Source organism: Capra hircus, chromosome 14 (assembly GCF_001704415.2).
Source record: "Capra hircus breed San Clemente chromosome 14, ASM170441v1, whole genome shotgun sequence".
NCBI classification, from domain to species: Eukaryota; Metazoa; Chordata; class Mammalia; order Artiodactyla; family Bovidae; genus Capra; species Capra hircus.
The window spans coordinates 62,209,805-62,233,108 of NC_030821.1; the positions used below are offsets into that span (position 1 = coordinate 62,209,805).

Below are 23,304 nucleotides of genomic sequence, written 5' to 3' on the forward strand. Positions count from 1 at the left end.
ATCAAAACCTTGAAGATATCTTGCTGCAGACTCCCTTCTGGCATCAGAGCAAAAGGACTGGCAACCTGAGAGCAAGCCCCTCACCCTCCCTTCCTGCACAGCTGTCGTCCGGATCCACGCCTGCTCATTCCTGCATCCCCCAGGTTCCCAGACCTCCCTGAGGACCTGGCGTCACGCTCACTACCCAAGACATCCCCGCACGGAGCGCAAAACAAAATTCAGACCTTGACTTACGGTGCAGCACAGCAAAGGGGTTGTGAATCCGAGCCAGACACACCTGGATGGTCACTCGCCGATGTCACAGTCGGAAAGCGGTCGGAGGGCGCCTGGCCCGATGCCCAGTGAGAGAGCGCAGACCCAGCAACCAATCAGCGGCCGCCCGAGGGTTGCCATGACCACGCCGCCTGTTAGGACCGCGCCCTCTCCTGCCCAGCAGCCAATCGGCGGCCGCCCAGACGTTGCCCCGGCCACGCCGCGTGTTAGGACAGCATACACACACAGGGGAGACCTGCCTGCAGCCCCAGACCCAGGGCTAGCAACCGTCCTGGCAGCCGCCGCCGGACACCGGCCTCTTCCCGGTTTCCTGAGCTCCCAACATGAACCGCAAGAAGCTGCAGAAGCTGACGGACTCCTTAACTAAAAATTGCAAGCATTGTAAGTAAGAATCAAGGGCTGGGCGGGCAGAGACTCCCGGGCCAGGCCCTATCCTGCGGGTGCTAGAGTCCGGTCTGCAGAGTCCCTCCACGCCTGACCCTAAAGAGAAGTCTGGAAGGGAACACTAGCATCAGCTACTTTGGGTGGACACCCACAGAGCCCAGGATCTTAGGGAGTGTTTCCAGGTGTCCAGGCACCAAATTCTACACTCATGCATGCACGTGCTTGCTTCTCAAACCTTCTCTTAACTTCCCCTTACCTTATAAGAAATGTGATTTAATTACCCTGAAGACATATGTGGCCCTAGCCTCAGATTTAGGTGGAAAACAAGCACTAAAACCCACTGGAATCAAGAGAAGTAGCACAACAAAAAGCTCTTCTTAGAGCAAACCAAATGGCAAGGTCCAAGTTCTGGAAATTACTAAGCGAACCTTATGGGAAAGTGGTTATTAATGGTTGAACATCCTTAGGAAAGGTGGGTTAAAGTGGTACAGAAACCTGTATCTCAGGGCAAGGAAATGTGCCTGGAAACCAAGGAGCTCAAAAAAGCTAATCACTCAATAGAGTATCTGTTCCCATCTCTGGGGCCCCACTTTCCTGCAAAGTGAAGGAGACTTGGCAGGTGACAAGATGAACACCTATGAAAGATATTAATGTTAATAACCCCCCTACTCCCATCTCACACATATTCTGAAAAGTGGTCCTAGAATTTCACAGGTAACCTTATAATTATATTCAGACTCAAAAACAGAACTATGCTTGGGCAAGGAAGCTATGGATCTGGTATAAATATTTGATGATCCAGCTTATAAGTTATGTGCTTATTACAAAACTACTGGCCTTTTAAAAAGTACAAGAAACCATAATCCCAAGACTATTCCCATTGTGCAAAGAAAGAAAAGCAAACATGTTTTGATGTAGTTTTAAAGATTATGGAATCTAGTGCCTTCTAATCAGAGTTAGTATCTTATATAATGAGAGGTAGGAAAGTCTGTCAGGATGGTGCTGCAAATAAAAGTTATGGTATGTATAAGCATCTTAAACTCTGAAAGTAAAAGTTGTCCTATAATCTATTATTATGGTTACTATAATCTGAGAGTTTTGTCCTATTGTTTTTCTTAAAATATTTTCATTTGTTGGAAAAGACCAGATTTTCTTAAAACATCTAGTCACATATTAAATGAACAATGCAATAACTACTATACACGGCAAACACTGAATTTAATTTAGTTCCTTTTCCAGTGTGTTTGCAAATGTATTGCAGACATTCTGTGAATATATTAAAAGATAAGTGAAAACAGAACAAGAAAACCAGTCAACAGTTTTGATTTTTGTCCTTCACATAAAATTTTTCAAGTAAGTCTTAAGAAACTTGATGATTAAATTCTGTAGAAACAGTGAGAATCCCGGGCCAGGCAACTAATCATAGACGTTGTAATAATTTTGAAACTTTACACAGAAGACCTTTCTTCTAAAGTCAGATTTCCTTTTAGTTGCCAGGTGATGTTCCCAGCAGGATGAAGTGAGTAGATTTTGCAGAATCAGAGAAGAAAGTATCTTAAGTGGTGGTCTAGTTAATCCACCACCTGGCAGATCTGATCTGCAGAGCAGACTGACACCAATCTGAAAAGATGAAAAATCCCTTCTCCGATGTCCCTAATTTCATTTAGTATTGTATTCTTGAATTTAAGAAACATTTCAGCAAGAGAATTTTTCCTGTGGAAAAATTACTCAGCTTTGATACTTTGGGTAATAAGCTAATATTCTTTCATTTTTATTCAGCTGAGATGGGAAAATGGCTAATCAACACCCCCTCAGCTAGCATTTCATATACATGAACAGATCGCATCATCTTTCATGCAAGTCTCTCTTCTCTAACCATTAACATCACTTTTTATTTTTTAGAGTTTTTACTGTAGTTAAACACACACAATGTATTACACAAATTGTGTATTACACAAATACACAAAATGTATCACTTTAATTATTTGAAGTGCACAGTTCAGTGGCATTAAGTACATTCGTATTGTTGGGCAGCCATGCCCCTCATCATCTCCAGAACTTTCCCATCTTCCCAAACTGAGTCCCCATGAGACTATTGGTCCCTTCCTTCTCCCCTGGCCCCTGGCACCCACCACCTACTTTTTTGTCTCTGTGAATTTGACTACTCTGGGTACATCATATAAGTACAATCATAAAATATTTGTCATCTTTGTTGGCTTGTTTCACTCTAGCATGTTGTATTCAAGAGTTATGATATGGTAACATGATTCACAACTTCCCTCCTTTTTGAAGCTGAATCATAGTCCATTGTATGGATGGACACCCATCTACTCATCCTTCCCTGGACACCTGGGTTACGTCCACCTTTTGACTGTTGTGAATACTCCTGGTATGAACACTGGTACACAAGTATCAGAGTCCATGCTTTCAATCCTTTGGGGAAAATACCCAGAAGTGAAATCACTGGATTGTGTAGTGTTTCAATGTTTAAGATTTTTGAGGAAGTGACATACTATTCATACCATTTTTTGTGGCAACTAACAGCTCTTTTAAAAATTATAATCACTGTATCATTGTCTACTATTTATCAATCTATTTACTAAATCATTTATTTTCTGAAGTTTTCAATGTTCCTCTTAAATTGTGGTGCCCCAAACCAGAAATCACCTTCAAACCTGTCCTGGCCTAAAAGACGAGATGGGATTTACCCGCTTCTCTGTGCTGTTTCCTTGTACATGGACACATCTTCCTTGTTTTTAAAAATGCTCAACCACAATTTTGTCATGTTTTGAAATAACATCTTCCCCATCTTCCACCTGTAGTTCATATTTAAACTCCTTTTTATGTTCTTAATGCCAGACACTAATCCTTCCAGCTAGGCACCTCAGATGGTGCTCGGGACACAATCAGCTCTGTGTTTACTGGGCCACCCTTTCCACAGTCATGTACACTGCAAGCAAGCACGTGTGCGCACACGCTTTAGACAAAAGTGTTCTTCCTCCAAGGTGCTGCTGCGTGGTTGCCTGTTCATTTTCACATCACCCACAGCCCGCACTTCCTGTGTGCTAGCATATGCTTAAATCCTTCTTTATTGGAAAATAGGTGATTCTGATTTCCAAAATCTGGCTCATGGCTTCACAAAAGCTAATGTGAGATGCAAGTTGGTGCCTAGTGTGGGGGAGATTGGTATCTATCTCCAGGGGAACGCTACACTGTAAATCTCATGAATGCCTGTAATCAAAATGCTGCAGAGGGCTTCCCTGGTGGTCCAGTGGTTAAGAATCTGCCTGCCAATGCAGGGGACACAGGTTTGATCCCTGGTCTGGGAGGATCCCACAGCCATGGAGCAACTTAGCCTGTGCGCCGCAACGATTGAGCCTGTGCTCTAGAGACGGGGAGCTACAACTACCCAAGCCCTTGTGCCCTAGAGCCTATTCTCTGCAAGAGGAGAAGCCACCGCAGTGAGAAGCCCATGCACTGTGATTGGAGAGTAGTCCCTGCTCGCCACAACTGGAGAAAGCCTGCGCGTGACAATGAAGATCCAGCACAGCCAAAAATGAACAAATAAAGAAAATTATTTTTTTTAAATGATGGGGAAAATTACCATTCTTCACATCACCATGCTCACCTCTGCTGCCTTGTTCAGGTTATAATCAGACCCCACAGTTGCCTTTCAGGTGACCTGGCTGATATTATCTTTTTTTTTTTTTTCCAAATATGACAGCCTCAGTGCATGGGAGGGATGGCTGTTGTTTCTGCTGTTGTTTCTGGGGTGGTGGGGTCCTCTGTTAACCTGGGGGTCATGAGTCTCAAAGCAGGGTCGTCTCCTGTCGACAGCTGGCTGTGGACGGCTCCAGTGTTGTTTGTTTGCAGACTCATTCATGCAGAGTTGAAGCTGGACTTTAAAGGTTAAAATGCCTTTTGTTATGTCTTAATTTTATTCTTTCCCAGTTAGTAAATTTGAAGTGAAATGCCTTATCAACCTCTTCTATAACCTGGTGGGAGAAGTGACCGAGCGGCAGGGCGTGATCATCGGGCTGGACCGCAATGCCTTTCGGAACATCCTCCATGTGACGTTTGGGATGACAGACGACATGATCATGGACAGGGGTGAGCAGATGCCAGCATCCTGACGCACCAGATCCAGCCACAACTGAGGGAAACAGTTTGAAGTTCAGGCAAACCCTGGGACAGACGCTTCATATTCTGTGATCCCAATTCCACTTGAACATAAAAATTTAATTTTCATATTTGTAGGGAAGAAGATAGCGACCGCTCTTTTCGTGTATTTAAGAAGAGGACAAAGTCAGCCTGAATAACTAGGTTTCCTTTACCTTGTATCAGAAAACCCCAAACATTTCTATTTCTACTTAGTAAATAGAATATTTTTAAAATAGTTTCAAAAGGACATTTAAATGTCCTTATACCATTGAGAGTATTTCAGTAAAAATTAAGATATAGCCTGTCATGTAGTAGCATTACTTTCATTGAGTAACAAAAATACAAAATTATATATTTCATGTTAACATACCAACATGTAATATACCAACTTGTTTATATGTTAATTGTTGATTCATGTCTTTAGATATTCAGTGTGCTTATTCTCACAAAGTATGAAGGGAGAATGTAAAAGCTTAGGTGAAAGAGTTTTCCAGTGTTATGACGTCTCAGTTTTCCATTTTGTCAAATGAGAATGTGGGACCACATGGTCCTGAAGTTTTGCTTAAACATGAAGAGTGAGCAGTGTGGCACAGGCCTTCACTGAGAATACAAGCTCAGCACAAGCGTTATGTTGTATGTCTCTCTCTTTTTTTAGTTTTCCGAGGGTTTGATAAAGACAACGATGGTTGCATAAGTGTAATAGAGTGGGTGTATGGATTATCAGTGTTTCTCCGAGGAACTTTGGAAGAAAAAATGAAATGTAAGATTTCACGCCATCCTACTGGTTTGTACTTTATGATAAGCAGGTGCAAAGAATGTGCATCAGTGTGGTGGGTTTCTCTGTTGTTTGCTTGATTTGAACTCCCATTGACCTCATGTAGGGAGCAAATTCAACTCGATAGTAAGAGCGGGGACAAGTAGTAAACAGACAAGTCAGGACACTCTAAGGAGGAATCATGCCAAGCAAGACCCCGCAGGCATGTAGCACACACGCTAACCATACATGCATGCCTTTAGGCGTGAAAGTATTGAGTATTTTACACATTTTGTTACTTGAATTATAACCATAAGAGTCAAAAACATTGATTCAAGTTTCTGATTCTTAGTTAATTCCTAATTCACCCCCAGTGAACTCTGTTTAAGAGGCACATTTCAATCAGTTTTCCAAGGTTTCCAAGATGAAACTGTCAACTTGTTGTTCCTTGGCCTGCTCTTCATAGGTAAGTGTAAGAAACCTTTCTAGGACTGTTGAGTATATTCAGTAAATGGACGTTAAGCATCTATTATGGGAATTGATTGCTTTGAGTCCTGGGGCTTGATAAGAGCATCACCCTAGAGCCCTGGGCCTTGAAAACCATCAGAGCAAACTCTACCTTGCTAATGGCAGCACTTTTGTATCGGTTTTTTTTTTTTTTTTTTAAGATTGCTTTGAAGTGTTTGACTTGAACGGGGACAGCTTCATCTCCAAGGAGGAGATGTTCCACATGCTGAAGAACAGCCTCCTGAAGCAGCCGTCTGAGGAAGACCCTGACGAAGGCATCAAAGACTTGGTGGAGATCACACTGAAGAAAATGGTGAGATGGATCATTCAGATTTTTCTGTTGAAATTCACTTCCCAGGTGGCACTAGTGGTAAAGAACCTGCCTGCCAGTGCAGGACACATTAGAGACATGGGTTCAATCCCTGGGTGGGGAAGATCCACTGGAGAAGAGAATGGCAACCCACTCCAGTATTCTTGCCTGCAGAATCCCATGGACAGAGGAGCCTGGAGGGCTATAGTCCATAGGGCTGCAAAGAGTCAAACACAATTGAGTGATTTAGCATGCACTGAAATTCACAAGCCAGAGATGGGCTAGAAATGAGAATTCAAATTACGGAAACTCTTTTCCTGGGCTTCTCTGACGGTTCAGTGGTAAAGAATCTGCCTGCCAATGCAGGAGATCCAGGTTCAATCTCTGAATCAAGAAAATCCCCTGGAGAAGGAAATGGAAACCCACTCCAGTAATCTTGCCTGGGAAATCCCATGGGCAGAGGAGCCTGGCGAGTTATAGTCCATGGGGTCACAAAGAGTCTGACACGACTTAGCAACTAAACAAGAATCAGTTTGCTGCCTGGTGAAAGAAAGCGCCAGCTTGTTCTCTCTCACCGTGGTATTAAAGGACCTTTTCCATTTCATCACTTAGTCTTTCACTTTTCTAACATCTTTCTTTGAACCATGGACCACGAGAAGATAGTGGGTGTCTGTGATCAGTGTTTCCATGTTAACTGCCGCGTGGCGGTTGCCCCCAGGACCATGATCATGATGGGAAGCTGTCTTTCGCGGACTATGAACAGGCCGTGAGGGAAGAGACCCTTCTACTGGAAGCGTTTGGGCCATGTCTCCCTGACCCGAAGGTAACAGCATGTGTTCACAGAACAGAGACCAAAGCATCCTATAGGAGCAGCAGCCCAGGACTCCCTGGTTTGGCAAGTGATCAGATGAGTCACATTCACCCATAGAAGAGGCTTCTAAAAGAGAAAGGCGGCCGAGAAATAGGGCTGGTCCGTGTCTTTGAACTCAGGTAGTCCGCTGTGACTTTTTCATTCACTAACTTGTTTGTTCCTGCAAGAAACTATTATTGAAGCGTAATGTGGGCCAGAAACCCAGATGAAAAACTCTAGGGCTGCACTCCAGATCAGGGGAAAAAACCAACAGAAAATGATTACATGATAATAATTATTATTATACCAGCATTGCTAATCAGTACCATGAGCAGTGCTGGCAGCCCCCTGTGGCCTCACCTGTCCTCTGACAACCCCGTGAAGTCGGCAATTATCATTGTCTTCATTTTATGGATGAGGAAACCTAGGCTCAGAGAGTGTAGGTCACTTGCCAGGGTTCACTGATCATGGGTTACAGAGTCCCCGGACCCCGGGTGCTAGGGCTCAGAGGGGCATGTGTGGCCAAGAGGGGACGTGGAAACTGCTGCAGGGAGTTGAGTGGACAGCTGGAGGGACAAGGCAGGCTTGCAGGTCCTGTGGACCCAGTGGTGAACCAGATGCACGGGAGCAGCAGGGCCCACACAGAGGGAGTGTCATGTGTGAGAGGAAAAGGGGGACAGTATTAGAAGAGCATCTGGAGTCGTGAGGCTGATGATGAGCCTGGAGGACACGGAAGGGCCCAGTGCATGGAGCTCGGAGCTTGGCCTTTGTCTTAAAGGTCATGAGGATCTGTTGAAAGGTGTTAGGCAGGTGGAGTGATGCAATACATGAATATTGCCATATTCCCACCCCAGTCTCTCATCTGTGTCTCCAGCTGGGCTCGTGTCTTCCTCGACCTTGTCCCTTCCCCACCCCCAGGTCTCCCTCCAGCATCTCAGCTACCACTGCAGCCTGGCTGTGCCATGATGAGCCCTCTGGGATCCCCAGGGTGCCCACCCTCCTGCAGTCCCACTGTGGTGAGCTGAGCCCCTGGTTCTGGCCTGTGAACCAGCCCCTGGTTCTGGGTCTAAGCCTGTGGGCAGGGGCCCATAGGAGCCAGGTCTCGCCCTCCTGGCGGTCCCTGAACCAGCGCTGGGCTGGAGCAGAGTCAGTACCTGAGAATGAGCACACAGCCCATCCCAGGCCCCCACCTCATGCTCCTCATCGCTGCCAGGCTCTTCGGATGTCAGGCAGACACACAGAACACTTTTTGTTAGTCTGTACTAATTTGAACACTTCCATTTCTCAGAGCCAGAAAGAATTTGAAGCCCAAGTATTCAAAGATCCAAATGAATTCAATGAGGTGTGAATTCCTAAATGTCATCTCAAGTGAGTAAAAAGGGAGGCTCACCCACACTGTGTGTTCTTCCTGCTTAGCCTGGACGGTGCGGGCGAATTTGGTGAATTGTGTGTTTGAGGGGGAATGGGTCAGGGTTGACTAACATACATTGTCACCTTTGGTGTAAGATCAAGTAAGATAGATGCAGACACAGATTTCCTTATTAGCTGTGGTTGGGTTTGGCCCAATGGGTTATCGCTGCAGAGAGGAGTTATCACCTAGACCATCTGTTGGCACAAACTATAATAAAATATCTCCATGACTGAAATGAATAGAGAGAGCATGTAATCATGAGCTGTTTTCTTCATGATGGAAAGATGGTGGGCACCCATCTGAACATCACTGAAACTACTGAATTCCCTTTGGAGCAATCAGTAACCAAGACGTTTTCCAAAGAATGATCATTCTGGTGTTCAGTGTTGAGACACCTTCCTGCTGTGCCCTGGGTAACAGTCAGAGAGGCTGGGTCTGTTTTCATATGCTCTGTGTCGCTGTCTGAGGTGCCTGAAGGTTCAGCCTGCTGCCCAGAGGGGCCCTGGGCACCACGAGGCTGACCCATCTGTGGGTGCGCACGGGCGGGGCATGCTCCTCCCTGGGTCTGGGGTGAGGTCTGGCTGTGAGTCAGCCCAGACGCCCCCTTTCTGGTCAGATGCAAAGCCCCCTCTCTGTTCTGCCCCCAGGCTCTCCCCCTGGACCCCACTGTTAGTCCACATCACCCCACTTGGGATGCCCCTTGTGCAGCCCCTCGTCCGGGGCCATGTCACATGTGCCCAGTGGCCGGGTATCCCCAAAGCCGGCCTTGCCTTCCCTTGCCCCTCTTTCCAGTGGGTGCTGAGGGCATCGGACGCAGCTCGAGAAAGACAGGCCTCATTCTGCTGCTGAGCCACGTCTGCCTCCTGCGAACTCCAGGGCAGCAGCGGGACGTCAAGTGGGAACCCCTGGTCCACGTGCAGACACGTAAGGCCACACGGCCTATCAAATTCCTCTTGTTACTGCATATGCTTTATTACATTTTAGCAAAAGAATACCTAGTGTTAAAAATGAAGTGCTATAAATAAGTGAAATACCCAATTTCATGAAATAGAAGACATTTTACTGTCCAAGTGTTTTCTTAAAGTTTTGGATTCTCATACAGATGGACTTTGATACAATTTTTCTGTCTTGAGTTGGCATATAAAAAATGCAACACAATATGCTTGTAATTTTTATTGTATTTTTCCAATTACGAATAATAATCACTGAAAAATATTTCCGAAGTTTAAGAAATTTTAAGATGAAACTAAAACGTTAATATTCTGGCATAGACTCTCTCAGGCTTTCTTAAGGCCTCTCTGTGAGGACATGTACGTTTTTGCAGAGTCGCCCATATTTTTAGGGGATGCCACTGAACCTCCTCTTCTAAGCTGCTTTTTTATGAACCACTGTGTCAGGAACATTCCCTCAGGTCAGGAAATCCTTGTCCAGAGCCATCCTGAGAGGCTCTTTCCCTGCCCTTCACAATTTGAATGTCCCCACGTTTGCTCTTACAAATAATTCTCCAAATGAACTGTCCTCGGAGATAAATCTCCTCACAAGCTTCATCACTTCCTTACTTGGGGTGACTTTGTGAGCAAGAGTGCTGGCTTCCAGGCCTGCATCTCTGGGGATTTCCGGCACGTGTGACTACACGGTCCTGGGAAGGCCGGCAGGGCGGGCGCGTGAGGACCAACCCTGCCTGTGCCGCGCTATTTACTTCTTTGCCAGCATGTGGCCCATAATTGACTATGATTTTAATGGATCATGCAAAACCCTGATTTTATGCATCTGTCCCTGAGCCTTTCCCTGTAGGTCAACCACCATGTGAATAACCCTGTTTTACTACTTGACTTCCTTTAAAACTAAAAGAGCTTTTAAAACACTTGTGGTGGGACTTGAGGGTGGGGCACCCGAGGGAAGTGGCTAGAGCCTCTCCACAGCCCAGGACACGCTGGGTCCTGCGCCTCTGCCCTGTTCTTCCCTCCAGTGACTTTCTGTAGACGTCTAGATTCTCTGTGGCAGCTTGTGAATGACTTTAGCCCCGCGGGTTCACTCAACTTCATAGCAGGTCCTCGGAGCACACGAGTCCCCCTGAGGACCAGCCTCTCCTCCTACTCCACGTGGGCCCCACCGCCTCCCCACCTCCTCCTTCCAGGCTCAGTGGGGCTCAGCACTGCGTCTGCCCCGGGGTGGCCTGGTGGGGGCTGCGGGGAACACTTGTAACCTGGAGCCTTCCTCCCACTGGCTCCTCAACATGCTCCCCCCTCCACGCCCTGGGAGGCCCCTCTGGGAGGGCTGCACAGCCCCTGAGCAGCACAGAGAGACTCTGTTTGGGAAACAAGTAACTTTTTTTTTTTTCAGCCACAGGATTTAAAAGCTACCACTGAAAACTGGTAGTCCTGCATTCTTAACCTGCAAATATCTTTGGGAACAAGATTGCACTTGTGAGAAGCCAAGCCTACAATTGCCTGCATCATAAAATCATCCAAAACATTCATGAGTCCCACCTCGGGCTAAGCTGGCAGGGGCGGGGGAGGTGGGTAACCCAGCCTAAATCAGTCCTCTGCCCGGTCCGCAGTGTAGACAAAGGCTATGCACCCTGTGACACCCCTGCTGTCCCCCTCTGCTGGAGTCCCTCCTCCCCTCCCCCAGCAAGAGCCCTGTTGTGGAGATGATTCAAGGGAATTCCCATCACACAGGCTCAGAAACTGTACCAATAGCCCCTCTAGAGAAGGTTCTTCCGAGCAGCCCCTCTCAGCATCCCTGACCTCCCAGTCGACAGGGTTCACACGCAGCTACCGGGGAAAGGAACAGACATGCACCCCAGATCACGTGTTGGTCATGATGCACTAACTGTGCAACTGCCTGGCGATAGCCAGAAAGTGCAGAAGTCACGTGTGTCCCCCTCCTGGGAGACCACCCCTCCCTCTTCAGGAGCACACGACCTCCTGAAGTGGCTCCAGTCTGGTCACCAGTGAAGAAGGAGCCGACCCTGAACACACCCTGGAACCAGAATCGGCCCCTGGATGCCAGATTTCCGGCAGAGAAAAGAGTAGCCATGGTGGGGCCAGCCCAGGAGACTCTCTCCCCATCCCAGTCCCATGGGGATACACCGCTCCAGGTCCCGTCGTTCTAAGTGTAGCTTCCTGTGGCCCAAGCCTCCCACCATATCTGCCAGGAAAACACTCCTCCCCAGGACCCGCATCTTCTTGTCTGCCTGTACCTCCTGCTGCCCTTCCTGCCCATCCGGCCCTGGGATAGACCCACCGGCCCTGGCATCTCCATGGGAGAGACAGTCCACCTGGAGGTGTCTGCAGAAACCAGGTGAGGTCCCAGCCATCCTGCCCTCGGCCTATGCACACCGTCTCCTGTCCCCAGCCCAGGTCTCGATGTGGACAGTCCTTGGGGTCTCAGAGCCGGGACAGAAAGCCAGGTTTGGAGTGGGCACGTCCTCCCTGCAGTCGTGTTTCGAGTGGAGCCACTGCCTCCTGGTGGGAGCGATTAGCCCAGAGCTCAGGACATGGCTGGGCCCCACCCTGCCACAAGGAGGCCATGAGGAGAGGTCATGGGGGAATGTTGGAAGTCCTTCCCGGAGAGGGCGAGCTGAACCCTCACACAGAGGACAGAGCGGTGCCAGACACAGACCTCCACGTGGAGAAGGAGAAGCAGAGGCCACATGATCCCACAACACACAAAGAAGTGACCGTGTGGCCTTACAGAGGCAGAGACCCAGCCCAAGGACCCCAGTATGGGGCGGGGGCATGGGTTTGCACCAGGCCCTCCCACCTCGGTCCAGCTCTGACTGCCTCACACAGGCCACATGGACTTGAAAGTCTGACATAAGTGAAAGGTGATTTGTGAGCTGGTGGGGACTGGAATACGCACCATCCATCAGGGCTGTGCGGAGAAGTTGTGGTCACAGTGGGACAGTCACATATTCTCAGCCCATAACATTGTTATTGAATTGCTAAGTCTTGTCTGAATCTTTGGAACCCCAGGGGCTTTAGCCCACCAGGCTCCTCTCTCCATGGAATTCTCCAGGCAAGAATACTGGAGTGGGTATCCACTCCCTTCTCCAGGGGATCTTCCTGACCCAGGGAATCAAACCCACCTCTCCTGCACTGGCAGGCGGATTCTTTACCAAAGGGCCCCCAGGGAAGCCCCATAGGCTGTAAACACTCTACCAAGTGTGCGTCATATAAAATGGGAAAACGCCTCCACTCTCTGCCCCCTCGCATAGGGACTTTGAGAATGAGTGAGAATAGGTTTATGATGCCATTTTGTAAACTGTGAAGTGTGACAGAAATCCAAGATAAATACGGGTACACCGTCGACGTGAGGGTCTAGGACAGGCAATGTCCTCACCAGGATCTCGTAGCTGATGAATAAATAAGAACACAGTGGACTCGGATGACTTGAAGATCCAGCTGTGGGTCCTCCCCTTGACAAGTGTGGAGTGTCGTCTGAGTGGCGGAGCTGAAGTCTTGTGAGGGATCCCCTAGAAATCCTTTAGTCATCCAGTGTATGTAGAGAAACGGAGCTCATGAAGCCAAGATAAAGCTCCAAAGAAGTGTCACTAGGATTTTCACAAATATGACACTCTTGGCGTCTGTTTTTGTGAAGTTCCCCCCTGTTAACCCACAAATGCATCCTCCCCACAGACTCACAGAAACACACAGTAGTTTATTCTGTTTATGAGACACACTCGAGTCCCCTGAAACTCCATGAACGATATGAAAAGGCAAAAAGATATGACAGTGAAAGATGAGCCCCCCAGGTCGTAGATGTCCAATATGCTACTGGAAAAGGGTGGAGAAATAGCTCCAAAAGGAATGAAGAGGCTGAGCCAAAGCGGATACAATGCCCAGCTGTGGATGTGTCTGGTGGTGAAAGTGCAGTCCAATGCTGTAAAGAATAATATTGCATAGGAACCTGGAACGTCAGGTCCATGAATCAAGGACACGGCCAAACAGGAGATAGCAAGAGTGAACATCAACATTTTAGTACTCAGTGAACCAAAATGGACCATAATGGGCAAATTTAATTCAGACGACCATTATATCTCACTTGTCGTGACCCTGCTAATCCCGAAGCCATTGGTGCTGTCCCGCTAATGTCTGTCTTCCCGTCAACCCCACTCGAGGCTCCAGTGCTTGTGGCACTCACTGGCTCTTGGGTGCTGAAATAGAAATCAGTAGGATACAGGGTTTGCATGGAAGCACAAGTGTCTGAAGGCTACTGAGCAAACAGGCGCTGCATCCAGGTTATGTGAGCTCCAACCAGCCCAGTCCACCCTTGGGTGTGCCTGCCATGTTCCTGAATGGGACACTGTGAATTTGACTAAGTGGAGAACAAGCTTCTTGCCTCTTTGAATTTTTAAATATGACCTTCTGCTGATTTTGACCCGTGTAAATGCAGAAGAGCGCAGCAACCTCAGGAAACCAGGGTCAGCTGACGGCCAGGAAGGGTGGACGCCTCCTTCTTGCCAAGGGCACCATCCTGTCTGGGTCTGCACGCAGAGGCCCTGGTGTGCGGAGTCTGCAGAGCTCAGGCCAGGGGACTGGAACCCCAGGGAGTGCCCACCTGCAGGAGTACACGGTGGGGGGAGGGGAGGACCAGGAGGAAGGGGGAGGGCGAAGGGATGACGGGGCAGCAAGAAAGAGATGTTCTGACTACCGGCATGGTTTTAAAATCATGATTTTTTTTTTTAAGATAACAGGTAAGATGGAGAGTTAACAGCGGCACTCGCCCCTGCCCGCGTCCCGACAGGTAGGAAATCCTGGCCGTGCAGTCTGGCCTCTGCGAGCACAGCAGGATGTGAACAGGCCGGGGCCTGCAGCCCAGCGCCAGGTATGCGGCCCGAGGAGGGCGCGCCCACGGCAGGTGCAGCTCGGCCAGCGCCCGCGGCCCCGGGACAGGAGCCCTGCAGGTGCGGTCGGGGCACGCCCGAGTCTGCAGAGCCACGCGGCGCCCTCCGCCTGCAGGTCCCGGAGTGCAGTGGGGCGGGGCCCAGGGGGGTGCAGGGGAGGGTCATGGACCTGGCGGCTCGGGTGACGCCGTGGGGCAGCTCTGGGAAGGGGTGTGGGCAGAGGGGGTTCCTGGGGAATCCTCTCTGCAGAGGCCTCGCCGGACACTCAGCGCGGCCCCACCCCTGCATTCTTGGCACCCACAGTCCCCCTTTCCCCGGGGCAGCCGCTCCGACCGTGCGCCCTGCCTGGACCTGCTGCTGCGGGGGAGGAAGGCCGGCGGTCACGTCCCTCAGGTGCTGCTGGGGCGAGCAGTCACAGAAAGTCAGTCAAGATATTCTGGGACTCAGGCCCCCGAGGTTGTGATCCGAGACTGGGCCCCTGCAGCCCACGGAGCCTCGGGCGGTGCCGGCCTGGTTTGGGGGTCGGGGAGGGGGTGGGTGCCGCTCAGCCCCGCCCCAGCCCCCGCAGCCCCACCCAGCCTCCCCAGGGTCAGCAGGCTTGCTTCTGGTCCGGCCCCTCTGCACGCCCCGCCGCCGGGCACCTGCGAAAGGGTGGGCTCAGCCAGGCGCCCAGGGCCCTCTGGGCCTCACACCGCCTGCCGGATGTGGGCAACCCAGATGCCCACCCTCAGGGTGTGGAGACACAGGAAGGGACAGACGGGGAGAGGGGCACCTGGAGGGCACCCGGCTCAGGAGAGACACTCGGTCCGGGTCAGCCCCAGACTCAGTCGTGCAGACGGCTTCCAGTGAAGACCTGGTGCTCTGGCCACGTGTCAAGGACCCAGACCCGAAGGTGCTCGGATGGCAGTGAGGCAGGTCTCCCTGGTGCCCCTCAGCAGGCAGACTCGCTCACAGGGCCTCCAGGGACAGAGTGTCCAGGGGGGTCCCTGAAGGCGCTGGAGTGTCATGTCCTTGGACTCAAGGGAAAACAGCACAACTTGTAGTGACACGGGGACACTGTGGTGACAAGGTGATACGGGGGTGCTATGGTCACACGGGGACACTATGCTGAATCAAGACAGGGGGCACGCTCTCTTGCCCGGGCTCCCTCCTCAGCACCACCAAGTCCCAGGAGCTCACAGGTGACAGGTGAGGCCCCGGGACAACATCCTGCACCTGCCCTGACCTCTGACGCTGTCACTGCTGTGTGGTCAGAACGCTCGTCTCTGGTGCCACTGTGCGCTGTGGTTGTCTGTGTGTAGACACATCTGTGCTCACACACACGCTCACACATATACACACACACACTCTCACACACACACAACTCACACTCTCACACAACACATAGGCTCACACTCTCATACACACTCTCAGACACACACACTCATACTTACTCTCATACACACACTGTCACATACAACTCACATTCTCACCATCACACACTGTCACCCATACTCTCACACACATACACTCACACACTCTCACCCTCACACACATATACACTCTCACACGCACACACTGTCAGACACCCTCACACATACACATACACACGGGCTGCCTCCCTCTGCCTCAGGCACCCTTGCCGTCAGCTCCCCCTGCCTGCCCTCCCCTCCTGTCCTTCGGTGGCACAGGTGTGAGCACAGGTGTCCCCTCTCAAGAGAAGGTGAGGGCAAGGGGCACACAGCCCCTTGGGCCTGGGGGCACCCCACAGCCATGGCTCGCTTCCCTGGGATGGAGGCAGCCAAGCCTCAGAGCACCCGGGGCTGCAGGCAGAGAGCATGGAAGAGCTAGCCTGGCTCAGGAAACACAGGGTCACCCCAGGAGGTCCTGTAATCCCCTCTACCTGGAAGGATCTGCAGCCCAGAAAGGTGTGAAGGGGTGGGGCACAGCCCGCTGTGGGTTTCTCAGCACCCTCTCCCGGTCACTCTGAACAAGCCCGTTCCTGCAGCTGCCTCTCAGAGCTTGAAAAATTACTACAGTGTTCAAAGTCCAGGAGCAAACAGCACTTGATTTTACAGAAAGCTTGGCATTGGCTCTGATAGGAACACATGACTAGCGACCTCCTCCAAGGAGCCTTCCAGCCTCAGCAAAGCCCAGTTTCCCTGATGACCATTGTCCCCTCCTCCAGGGTCACCCCTGGGGTCTGCACAGTTACAACCCATGGGCGCCGTGGTCAGTTTGCTCCTGAGAAACCCTGATAAGCAGAGGAGCTGACGGCAGCAGAGGGATGAGGGTGAGGTCACCTGGGCCATGCAGGAGGGGGAGGTGGGGAGCCCACCTCGTCCCGTCAGGTAGGAAATCCTGGCCTTGCAGTCTCGCCTCCGCTGGTACAGCGGGATGTGAGCAGGCCGGGGCCTGCAGCCCAGCGCCAGGTATGCGGCCCGAGGAGGGCGCGCCCACGGCAGGTGCAGCTCGGCCAGCGCCTGCGGCCCCGGGACAGAAGCCCTGCAGGTGCAGTCAGGACACGCCCGAGTCTGCAGAGCCAAGCGGCGCCCCAGTCTCTGAGCACCCTCCGTCTGCAGGTCCCAGGGTGCAGTGGGGGCGGGGTCCAGGAGGCCCGGGATTGGGCGGCTAGGGTGACGCCCATGGGCACCTCTGGGAGTGGGTGTGGGTCAAGGGGGTTCCCAGGGAACCATCTCTGCAGAGGTCTCGCCGGACACTCAGTGCTGCCCCTCTGCCCCCACACCGGCACCCTGTCTGTCCACCCTTGGCCATCCCTGGGCACATGGCTCTCTGAGTCTCCAGCTGCCGCCTGAGTCTCCTTGGCAGGTCCACACCCACCATGGGGAGGGGACTCCCAGTTCTTTGCTGAAGGACTGCTCCGCCCCCTGGAGGGCTCCCCCTCCCTAATGTGACCTCAGAAACCAGACAGGGTCCCTTGTTCCTGACACACATTCTCCCTCTGCTTCCTCCAAAGACCTGGATCCTCAGACCAGTTTCACTGTTTCTATCAGTTGCATTGTGAGATAGGAGACGTGGTGCTAAGCTAAGGGTTGGAGTCTTGGAGAACAGCATTTCATTAGCCATCCCATTGTTGCAGCCACGCTAAGACTAACCCTCCTCACCCCAAGGGAAGCGGGCTTAGCACAGCCTCCATCACCCTGCTGCCAGCCTCTGCTTTGTTCTCAGTTTCTATTTACTTGTCTTATGGTTTTTTTATTCTACACAAACGTAGGTCCATAAACACATAGGTCTGGCCACTTTTACTCTGTTCTCCTGCCTTTGCACATACTTGGCACTTAATAAATGTTTGCTAGGTGAGTTGATGACTGAATCCCAAGGCTGGGTCGTGGGAAAACCCCTTTCTGTTTTAGTCTGTGCACCCAGGGCAATGATGACTCCTGAGAAAGTTGTCAGGCCACAGCACGTGCCCAGCAAAGCGGGAGGATCAGCTCCCCAAGGCCCTGATTGCCTGCAACTCACCAGGAGACGAGGAGCCTGGCCAGCAGTTCACCCACCCATCATTTCAGGGGCATCAGTGTTGACCTTTTATGTTGGTCACCAAACAAAATTAAAAATGTCCCTGTGAGACAAAGAACAGTGAACCAGGGCTACTTGGGTATCTGGATCACTGACATGAGTAGGTCTCTGCCCACGGCTGATTCAGCATCTTTACTTGAAGTTCACAGAGTAAATTTATCACATCAAATATGTCTTCAAAAAGGGAGCAAATGTAAACAGACTCCTTTTGAAGCACAGAGTAAGTATGGTTGGAGTTCAATACACAGTGTCCTGCTGATGAGGCTAGATCAAGCCAAGACAGTCTTCTAAGAAACTGACATCCTTATGAAACTTGAACGTCAGATATTTTCTGATTCCTGAGTTGAGTCCCTTGAAGGTGGGCATTGCAGGATTCCACCCAGACCGGGGTGAAATTATAAGACTGAGGGTTTCAAAACTCACATGTATTCAGCACCAAGATCTTAACTTTTAAAGGCTGAGAATGTGCAGATCAACAAGGTAAAAAGCTACCTGGGGAAGTCACGATCCCGAGAAGTCTCTCTTCCCCCACAGCTGTGTGTTACAGGCTCAGAAATGGGCACCGTCTGGGCCTGTTAGAAAGTGTTCTGGCAACGTGATGCTTCCAAGAGGCTGCCTGGCTGCCTGGCTCCATGTTACCGACAAGGGGCCTGGAGATGACACCCCTGATGTCTGCACAGCCTCACACCTCTTCCCCCTCCCTTCCCAATGGCTCACCACCCGCAGACCTCCGCGGTCTCTGCTGAGAGTTCAGCCCCGACCCCCGCCCTGCCCCCTCCTCAGCTGATTCCCGTGGGCCCGGGGCCCATAATTCATTGCAGTGCCCCTGTCTGGAAGGTGACCATCCCCAGTCAGGTGATGGATGCGTGACGACTGTTCTCAGACCAGACTCGCTGACTCCAAGGGGGCTCTGGTGATTCCCCAGAGATCCCAGAATTCAGATCTGCTGCCCTGAGAATGACAGATATCCATCTCTGTCAGCCTCTCATGCCCTCTGAGAGCAGCCACACCACAGCCTGGCCACTGCGGGACCCCCTCCTCCAGAACCTTCCATTTGACTACTCTACCCTCCAGACACGGCCTTCTGAGCGGCTGCCTCTCAAGCCCATCCCACTGCACTTGACCTTCCATGCCATGCACACCTCTGCAACTCACCCCAGACCTCCACAGGCCCCTGCAACCTCGCATTTCAGCGCCGACAGGCACCTGCCCTCCAGGAACCAGGTGTCCCATGGATGCTGGCAATGAGAGAGCACCAACCACTAGTTTGAGGATGCCAAAGCCCCCAGAGCATAGCCCCATAACTCCTCACACAGGCCCCCTGGCCACCAGGACTCAGAGCCCATTCCCCAAAGTGTTCAGTGAGGAGCCACACGCTGAGTCACAGTTGGCGGGCTGGCTCCCTGGTGTCCGTGCCCTGACCCTGTGCCTGCAGGGTTTTTATTATTTGAGTGGCAATTTTATACTTTGCAAATCACTTTTATACCCATGACTTCATGAAATCTTACAGCCGTCCCGGAAGTGGACGGTTAGACAGGGTGATTAATGGTGAGCAAACCGAGGCAGGGAGAGGTCAGACCTCAGCTGCAAGGTGCTCACCGGGCAGTGCCATGGACAGGGTCCCAGCGCCAGCCCAAAGTCACCCCAGCTTTGCAGGATCAACAGAATCCACAGGCGGCATGTATCAGAGCGCATACAGCGCCAAGAGAGGCCTGGCTCCAGCGCAGAAGACACGGAGCCTCCCCAGCAAGAGAGTGAAAGCAGCTTTGAAACATGCTCTGGGTCATTGTGCTTGTTCTCACGGCATACTGCATGCTCTGGTGCAAAGGCCTAATTACCCTAATGCAGCCTTTAGCTCCCACCTGGTAGAGGTGATGCTTGATGTTAGAAAGTCGCATCTCTGGCTACGGGCCCACTAGGCCCGGTCACAGGCCTAACACAGGTCAAATCCAGCAGCAGCTCCTGCCAGGAGCATCCCCCTCGTGTCCAAGGACATCAGAGCCGAGGTGACCTGAGACGTCTCGAGGACAGGGCAGTAGGGCAGAGAGCCCCCCTCCCGGGGCATGGCCAGCTCCCAGGGGACCAGACAGAGCAGAAGGGGAGACTGCCAGCCTCACACAGACGTCAGCTCCCCTGCGGACTTGGAGCCTGTGGCGGGAACTCGCTGCAAACCTACCCAGCTGAAAGGAAATCATTCATTTGCCTGGAGAACAAGATGTACCCAGAAACTCGTCCAACTTCTCACTGCCACCACCAGGAAAAAACACACAGCGAGACGCTGGACGACGCGGCTAACCATTGCTCAAACCTGCGGCCGGAGCAGGCACCAGCCTGCCCAAATTCCTCCCACCCGCCCGCCCGCCAGGAGCGGCCAGGAAGACACAAAGAGATGTGGAGAGTTCAAAGGCTGAAGAGCTGGCTGCGTCGTTATCACCAGCACGGATACTGAGGGCTGCAAGCGTCCACCAAAGAGCTGACCTGAGGCTCCTTTCCCTCTACATCAGCCGCGGCGGGTGAGGAGACTTCCTGGAGGTGGGGCCCCAAAGCTCAGTGTGTGTCCTGCACACGTGCACACTCATACAGCACACACACGCGTGCCTGTGCAGGTGCACACACATGCACACGCACACCTGTCTAATAAGCAACCTGCTGGGAGGAGAGGCCATGAACACAAGCCTTCTCTGCGGAAACCATCCTGACAGAGACTCTGCTCCCTGTTCTATCAGCTTCCGTGGCTCCTCTTCTCACGTCCACCTCCTCAGAAAGAGCACCCTCACAAAACTTCATCAAGACACGGTGCCCAGAGTCTTTCAAGTGAAAAACAAGCCTGCCATAGTTGAGGAGTGGACACAGACCCTGTCTGAATAGAGTTGAGACCCCCCTCGGCCACGTGGGGCTCCTAGGAGTGGACGGAGGGGTCCCCCACAGCAGCACGCCACGGAGAGCCCCACTTGGTGAGGGGCTCTGAACTTCTGTGCTTCATTCTTCCTTTCTGTGTAGAGATGTAAGGGAAATTCCAGCAGCCGTGGAATCCAAGGACCTGGTTCTTATCAGGAACTTGAGAAAATCGGCAGAACTCAAAAAAGGCTCTGGAAGAACAGCAATTTAAAAAAAGCACACACAGCAAAAAATTTAAATACCAGTCCAAATATTAACAACAAGCACGTTGGCAGGGCCAGCTTTGCACCAGCTGAGGTAGCAGACAGCTGTCACGGCCCCTTCCTGCAGACTGGAGGGTGACACACCTGGAAAGGATCTCGAGCAGTGCTTCCACATGTGTCACGGTCACTAAGACGTCACCAGCTCTCGTCTGGGGTTAGGAGAGCAGGGCCTAGCTTCAAGCTGCTAAGGCCCACGGGCCTGACGGGAAAGAGACAGGTCCCGTCATCACCTGTTTCTGCAGGTAAGGAGCCTGAGGTCAGATCCAGCAGATAAACATCACAGCAGTACAACCCCACCACCTCAGTCCCCCGAAACAGCCTGTGGTCTGACCCAACCCAGCAACTGCACCAAGCAGCCCCAGGATAGTGGCCTCAGTCTGGACACAGTTGGAAGACAGGCTGCTGGCTGAGTCTTGGGTCTATACCTGTCACACCTCCCACAGGGTGGCCCCGTCGGTCACCCCAGCCTCGGGCCCTGCCCAGCAGCACGCAGCACCCAGGGGCAGGGTGTGGATGAGGGATCCTGCCGTCCTGGGAGAGGGGAAGGTGGGGGGGGGGTGCTTCCATGCAGAGAACAGCCCGCCTCAGCCCCACCTGCAGGGCCAGCCCTGGGCTCCCCTTGCATCTTCTGAACAAACCCCAAGCAGATGTGACAGCTTCCGCAGCAGGACAGCCACAGTGGGACCTGGAGGAGATAGGCTGAAAGTCTCCTCCACCCCCACCAAACTCTGGGGTCCTGGCCGTGGTCCTGCTGTGGACCCGACGTCAGCTCATCACCCGGAGGCAGCTGGGTGATGAGGTGACAGGTGCTGATTGTGGAAGCAGCCTCTCACCCATCAGCAGAGAGAAGCATGGCTCACTCATACAGTGGATGTGATCCAGCCTTCAAGAGGGCCGCATGCAGCCTGGGAAGATGAGCCTGAGCTGCCAGGATTGTTCTGAGGGAAGAGTCAGTGATGCCCTGGTTTGTGTGCCCTCAGCACAGTGCCCGCAGCACAGTGCCCGCATTAGCTCTTGTCTGCATAATGTTATCAGCGTATCGTGTCCTGATGCGTTTTCTCTGCTGTTTCAGCTCCTTACATGCTGTTCCTATACCTTTATGCTGTTTTCATGGGGAGGCTGTTAATTCTGTTTGGCCTGAATTTAAGTCATCAGACTTTCTCTTTATTAGTCCCACTGAAAAACCACAGTCATCAAATGAAGTGTGTTGAAACGTGGCCATCGCCCAGCTAGATGACTCTGCAGGGCCGCAGGGACCTGCGTGTGCCAGGGCCTGAGCTTGGGTGCCAGTATTTTGTTGTGCGGGCTTTGTCTCAGGCTGGAGGGGAGGTTGGCGTCGGGACCATAGTCTGGGAGTCGTGGGCTCCCGGTCAGGACCCCAGTCCCGCAGAGGCACCGCGTTTCCCTCCCGTGACCATCACTGGACTGTGTGCTGTGTGCACGTGCAGGCCCCAGGCGGGGAGGGGAGCTGCTACCCTTAGCAGAGGGATGGGGACCCCCGGCAACTTGGGAGCGGGTGGGCTTCTCGGTGATGGAGCTGCAGGTGGATGGCACCAGGGGTTCATCAACTGTCCCCTGTGTCACCTTGGTGACAGAGCCTTGTTCCTCGGGTTCAAAGAGGCAGCTCCAGTCCCAGGTCTTCCAAGAGGCCCCCCAGCCCCGAGAAAGCCTGCCCAGTGCTTCCCATGCCACAGAGAGATGAGATTTGCTTTTATAAATATAAGTAGATCGTGTGGGGAAAACAGGTTTGAGTTAGGGAGAAAGCTCTTTATCTTTGCTCAAACAGTCAGATGGATATTAAGTCCCACTGGGCAGGACGCGGGTGGCTAGGTCGAGGCCACGACACTCCAGCCAGCTGCCGAGGGCACAGACCCCACCAAGCCGTGGAAGCAGTCTGTGAGGTGCCTGGCCAGGACTGCTGGGAGTCTCTGCCCCACACACGGGGTTCCCCTTTGTCTCTTTTCTAGCCACACCTCCTGAAGTTCACCTGCTCTGTGTGCTTTATTTATGACTTCCTGTCTTCTGGAAAGTCACACAGACGTGTGCTAACCGGCAGGGCTACGCACAGGGTGTTCGCACCAGGGCACACGTCGTCCTGATTCAGCATCAGGCAGCAAAGATCT

General features: G+C 51.9%; 1 protein-coding gene across 3 annotated transcripts; it reads left to right on the forward strand.

The window, feature by feature from the left end:
• EFCAB1 (EF-hand calcium binding domain 1) lies at positions 463-9,798 on the forward strand. 3 transcript variants are annotated; one of them, XM_005688957.3, is made up of 7 exons: positions 463-654; positions 4,609-4,767; positions 5,474-5,578; positions 6,241-6,392; positions 7,108-7,212; positions 8,528-8,607; positions 9,443-9,798. In XM_005688957.3, exons 1-6 carry the CDS (start codon positions 597-599, stop codon positions 8,585-8,587), a joined length of 639 nt encoding a protein of 212 aa, XP_005689014.1. In that variant the 5' UTR covers positions 463-596; the 3' UTR covers positions 8,588-8,607; positions 9,443-9,798. The 3 variants fall into 3 exon arrangements, with proteins under 3 accessions (XP_005689014.1, XP_005689015.1, XP_005689013.1); XM_005688958.3 differs by lacking the exon at positions 9,443-9,798 and having other exon boundaries at positions 8,528-8,634; XM_005688956.3 differs by lacking the exon at positions 9,443-9,798 and having other exon boundaries at positions 7,108-8,601.